Consider the following 5,618-nt stretch of genomic DNA (forward strand, 5'->3'; position numbering starts at 1 on the left):
GCAGTGTGATGTCACATTATCTGTATTATACCATCCCCCGGTTATTACAGGACAGCAGTGTGACGTCACATTATCTGTATTATACCATCCCCCGGTTATTACAGGACAGCAGTGTGACGTCACATTATCTGTATTATACCATCCCCCGGTTATTACAGGACAGCAGTGTGACGTCACATTATCTGTATTATACCATCCCCCGGTTATTACAGGACAGCAGTGTGACGTCACATTATCTGTATTATACCATCACCGGTTATTATAGGACAGCAGTGTGACGTCACATTATCTGTATTATACCATCCCCCGGTTATTACAGGACAGCAGTGTGACGTCACATTATCTGTATTATACCATCCCCCGGTTATTACAGGTCAGCAGTGTGACGTCACATTATCTGTATTATACCATCCCCCGGTTATTACAGAACAGCAGTGTGATGTCACATTATCTGTATTATACCATCCCCCGGTTATTACAGGTCAGCAGTGTGACGTCAGTCCCTCAGTCTCCGCTAGGTGGCGCGCGCCAATGATCTTTTCCTCATCAATGTGCGACCAGTGGCTCCGTGTGACGTCATCAGGCGGCGCTCCTGCGATAACCCGTTGTGTCCCCGGTAACGTCTCAGCGGTTCTGCAGCTGACAGAACGTCGGTAAGTGCTCCCCGGGCAGCGGTAGATCCCATTTTATACGTCCCTGTAATGTTTGTTTATTAACCTCTGCCTGCCCGGTGATTATCAGTATTCAGTACATGTCCGGTGCGCCTCAGCCCTGAGATATCCTGTGTCCTGAGCATACCCCCCCCCCCCCCGTGTAGCGGTGCTGTGTCAGTTCACCTCCTCCCCCCAGTGTAGCGGTGCTGTGTCAGTTCACCTCCTCCCCCCAGTGTAGCGGTGCTGTGTCAGTTCACCTCCTCCCCCCAGTGTAGCGGTGCTGTGTCTGTACACCTCCTCCCCCCAGTGTAGCGGTGCTGTGTCTGTTCACCTCCTCCCCTCCGGTGTAGCGGTGCTGTGTCAGTTCACCTCCTCCCCCCGGTGTAGCGGCGCTGTGTCTGTACACCTCCTCCCCCCGGTGTAGCGGTGCTGTGTCTGTACACCTCCTCCCCCCAGTGTAGCGGCGCTGTGTCTGTTCACCTCCTCCCCTCCGGTGTAGCAGTGCTGTGTCTGTTCACCTCCTCCCCTCCGGTGTAGCGGTGCTGTGTCTGTACACCTCCTCCCCCCGGTGTAGCGGTGCTGTGTCTGTACACCTCCTCCCCCCAGTGTAGCGGTGCTGTGTCTGTTCACCTCCTCCCCTCCGGTGTAGCAGTGCTGTGTCTGTTCACCTCCTCCCCCCCGGTGTAGCGGTGCTGTGCCTGTTCACCTCCTCCCCCCAGTGTAGCGGTGCTGTGCCTGTTCACCTCCTCCCCCCCGTGTAGCGGTGCTGTGCCTGTTCACCTCCTCCCCCCAGTGTAGCGGTGCTGTGCCTGTTCACCTCCTCCCCCCAGTGTAGCGGTGCTGTGCCTGTTCACCTCCTCCCCCCAGTGTAGCGGTGCTGTGCCTGTACACCTCCTCCCCCCAGTGTAGCGGTGCTGTGTCTGTTCACCTCCTCCCCCCAGTGTATCGGTGCTGTGTCTGTTCACCTCCTCCCCCAGTGTAGCGGTGCTGTGTCTGTTCACCTCCTCCCCCCAGTGTAGCGGTGCTGTGCCTGTACACCTCCTCCCCCCCCCCCCCCCCGGCGCTGTGCCTGTACGCCTCTTCCCCCCCCCCCCCCGGCGCTGTGCCTGTACGCCTCTTCCCCCCCCCCCCCCCCCGGCGCTGTGCCTGTACGCCTCTTCCCCCCCCCCCCGGCGCTGTGCCTGTACGCCTCTTCCCCCCCCCCCCCCCCCGGCACTGTGCCTGTACGCCTCTTCCCCCCCCCCCCCGGCACTGTGCCTGTACGCCTCTTCCCCCCCCCCCCCGCACTGTGCCTGTACGCCTCTTCCCCCCCCCCCGGCGCTGTGCCTGTACGCCTCTTCCCCCCCCCCCCGGCGCTGTGCCTGTACGCCTCTTCCCCCCCCCCCCGGCGCTGTGCCTGTACGCCTCTTCCCCCCCCCCCCGGCGCTGTGCCTGTACGCCTCTTCCCCCCCCCCCCGGCGCTGTGCCTGTACGCCTCTTCCCCCCCCCCCCCCCGGCGCTGTGCCTGTACGCCTCTTCCCCCCCCCCCCGGCGCTGTGTCTGTACGCCTCTCCCCCCATCCCCCCCCCCCGGCGCTGTGCCTGTACACCTGCTCCCCCCCCCCCCCCCCGGTGCTGTGCCTGTACACCTCTTCCCACCCCCCGGTGCTGTGCCTGTACACCTCTTCCCACCCCCGGTGCTGTGCCTGTACACCTCTTCCCACCCCCTGGTGCTGTGCCTGTACACCTCTTCCCACCCCCTGGTGCTGTGCCTGTACACCTCTTTCCCACCCCCTGGTGCTGTGCCTGTACACCTCTTCCCACCCCCTGGTGCTGTGCCTGTACACCTCTTCCACACCCCCTGGTGCTGTGCCTGTACACCTCTTCCCACCCCCTGGTGCTGTGCCTGTACACCTCTTCCCACCCCCTGGTGCTGTGCCTGTACACCTCTTCCCACCCCCTGGTGCTGTGCCTGTACACCTCTTCCCACCCCCCGGTGCTGTGCCTGTACACCTCTTCCCACCCCCCGGTGCTGTGCCTGTACACCTCTTCCCACCCCCCGGTGCTGTGCCTGTACCCTCTCCCCCCCCCCCCCCCCGGTGCTGTGCCTGTACCCCCCCTCTCGGTGCTGTGCCTGTACCCCTCTTCCCCCCCCCCCCCCCCGGTGCTGTGCCTGTACCCCTCTTCCCCCCCCCCCCCCCGGTGCTGTGCCTGTACCCCTCTTCCCCCCCGGTGCTGTGCCTGTACCCCTCTTCCCCCCGGTGCTGTGCCTGTACCCCTCTTCCCCCCCGGTGCTGTGCCTGTACCCCTCTTCCCCCCCGGTGCTGTGGCCTGTACCCCTCTTCCCCCCCGGTGCAGCCGCGCTGTGCCTGTACCTATGTCCGATGTAGCGGTTCTGGCACAATGCTCTGGTCTTGCACCTGCGCGCCGCCCGCTGCGTTCCGTGCCCACTGCGTCTAACGCTCTTGCTTTTCTGCTGTTGTTCAGCGTCCACCATGACGACTGGAGCCGACGTCCGGGATATTTTGGAGCTGGGGGGTGTGGAGCAGGAGACCCCTGGAATCATCAGCAAGAAGGACATTATAAATGCAGACAAGGTGAGTTCCCAGACTGTGCAGATACATTATGAGTGCTTGCTGTCAGTGAATGGGAACGTTTTTGTTTACATCTGGAGGTTGAAAACCGTCCTGATCTTGTCTGGCTCACACAGATTTCCCCAAATCCTAAGAAATTCTCTCTTCTCCATATTTACCTATTTTAGGGAGCATTCACACGACCGTAAGTGTTTTGCGGTCCCGAAATTTTGGATACGCAAAACACGGACATCGGCTGCGTGCGTTGCGTACATGGCCAGCGCTATATAGAGAATGCCTAAGCTTGTCCGCGCTTGCTGACAGGAATAGGACATGCTCTATCTTTTTTGCGGGGCCACAGAACAGAACAACGGATGCGGACAGCGCACAGTGTGCTGTTTTGCTGCCCCATTGAAATGAATGGGTCCCCACCCGTTGCGCAAATTTGCAGAAAGGATGCGGATCCATTTATACAGTCTTGTGAATGCACCCTAAGAGATTCTCCCCATTGTATGCAGTAGCTTTTATGCATTTTGCTTGTTGTCAGTGAATGAAAACTCTTGGTTACATTTAGATCCTGAACACCTGCACATGCCTGGTAGCGAGCTGTGTGTGGCTCACAGAGCATTGCCTAAATTGTAACAAACCCTCAGCAGAGTGACTAGGACCATGTTAGAAGAGAATGTTCTCATTCACTGACAGCAAGCAGAGTCTTAAAATGATCTGAAATGCACAAGTACATGAGAGAGTTTCATACTTTGCTTCATCCAATAATGAATATGAACAGAAGGCAGGACGCCGGCCCTTTAAATGTCCGTCAGCTGCGCCTCCCTGAGAATCCTTTAACATGTTTGATTTTTCCTTATAGAAAAAGTCCAAGAAATCTTCTGAGACCCTGACGTTCAAGAGGCCGGAGGGGATGCACCGCGAGGTGTACGCTCTGCTGTACTCCGACAAGAAGTAAGCCCCGCCTCCACCGGATCCAGCCTCATCCAATCAGGAGGCCTAGAACCTAGCAGACACACCTCTGTGTCGGTGACATCACCAAATCCAACCAATAGAAACCCCCCACAATGCAGCAGCGCTCTGCAGACCTAGTGTACAATAAGGCTCCATTCACACGGCCGCAGTTGTGCGGACCCATTCATTCTCTATGGGGATGGAATGGATGCGGAGCGCACACAGTGTGCTGTCCGCATTTCTAGAGCGCGCCGCCGATCTTCCGGTCCGCGGCTCCGGAAAAAAATAGAGCATGTCCTATTCTTGTCCACAATTGCGGAGGAGAATAGGCATCTTCTATGAGAGTGACAGCCATGTGCGGTCCGCAAATTACAGAACGCACAGGCACCAGTATCCGTGTTTTGTGGATCTGCAGTTTGCAGTCCGCAAAACACATCCTGCCATCTGAATGAGCCTAAATACTGCCTGTTATGTGCCATACTGGTCACCATAACATCTAGGGAATGCAGGTTCCAACATGCTGGGGCCACTCTATACCTGTCCTGGTGCCAGGCGGCTTTCAGTGAACGCAGGGAGAGAACGTACCGTTTTTTGTTTGCAGAGTGCTGGGGCATTGTGTACACAGTGACTGCACTAGCAGAATAGTGAGTGCAGCTCTGGAGTATAATACAGGATGTAACTCAGGATCAGTAATGTATGTACACAGTGACTGCACCAGCAGAATAGTGAGTGCAGCTCTGGAGTATAATACAGGATGTAACTCAGGATCAGTAATGTATGTACACAGTGACTGCACCAGCAGAATAGTGAGTGCAGCTCTGGAGTATAATACAGGATGTAACTCAGGATCAGTAATGTATGTACACAGTGACTGCTCCAGCAGAATAGTGAGTGCAGCTCTGGAGTATAATACAGGATAAGTAATGTATGTACACAGTGACTGCACCAGCAGAATAGTGAGTGCAGCTCTGGGGTATAATACAGGATGTAACTCAGGATCAGTACAGGATAAGTAATGTATGTACACAGTGACTGCACCAGCAGAATAGTGAGTGCAGCTCTGGAGTATAATACAGGATGTAACTCAGGATTAGTACAGGATAAGTAATGTATGTACACAGTGACTGCACCAGCAGAATAGTGAGTGCAGCTCTGGAGTATAATACAGGATGTAACTCAGGATCAGTACAGGATATGTAATGTATGTACACAGTGACTGCACCAGCAGAATAGTGAGTGCAGCTCTGGAGTATAATACAGGATGTAACTCAGGACCAGTACAGGATAAGTAATGTATGTGCACAGTGACTGCACCAGCAGAATAGTGAGTGCAGCTCTGGAGTATAATACAGGATGTAACTCAGGACCAGTACAGGATAAGTAATGTATGTGCACAGTGACTGCACCAGCAGAATAGTGAGTGAAGCTCTGGAGTATAATACAGGATGTAACTC

At 56.1% G+C, this 5,618-nt stretch overlaps 1 protein-coding gene across 1 annotated transcript in view; it reads left to right on the top strand.

Annotated features, from left to right (window-relative positions):
• The first annotated feature begins 562 nt into the window (after positions 1–562).
• The window catches only part of DMAP1 (DNA methyltransferase 1 associated protein 1), a 57,939-nt gene continuing 52,883 nt past the window's right edge, over positions 563–5,618 (top strand). Inside the window, exons 1-3 of the mRNA XM_044301468.1 lie at positions 563–653; positions 3,119–3,228; positions 4,073–4,164. Coding sequence (XP_044157403.1) covers positions 3,127–3,228; positions 4,073–4,164 — 194 coding nt within the window. The 5' untranslated portion in view covers positions 563–653; positions 3,119–3,126. The remainder of the gene's footprint in view (positions 654–3,118; positions 3,229–4,072; positions 4,165–5,618) is intronic.

Source organism: Bufo gargarizans, chromosome 7 (genome assembly GCF_014858855.1).
Source record: "Bufo gargarizans isolate SCDJY-AF-19 chromosome 7, ASM1485885v1, whole genome shotgun sequence".
NCBI classification, from domain to species: Eukaryota; Metazoa; Chordata; class Amphibia; order Anura; family Bufonidae; genus Bufo; species Bufo gargarizans.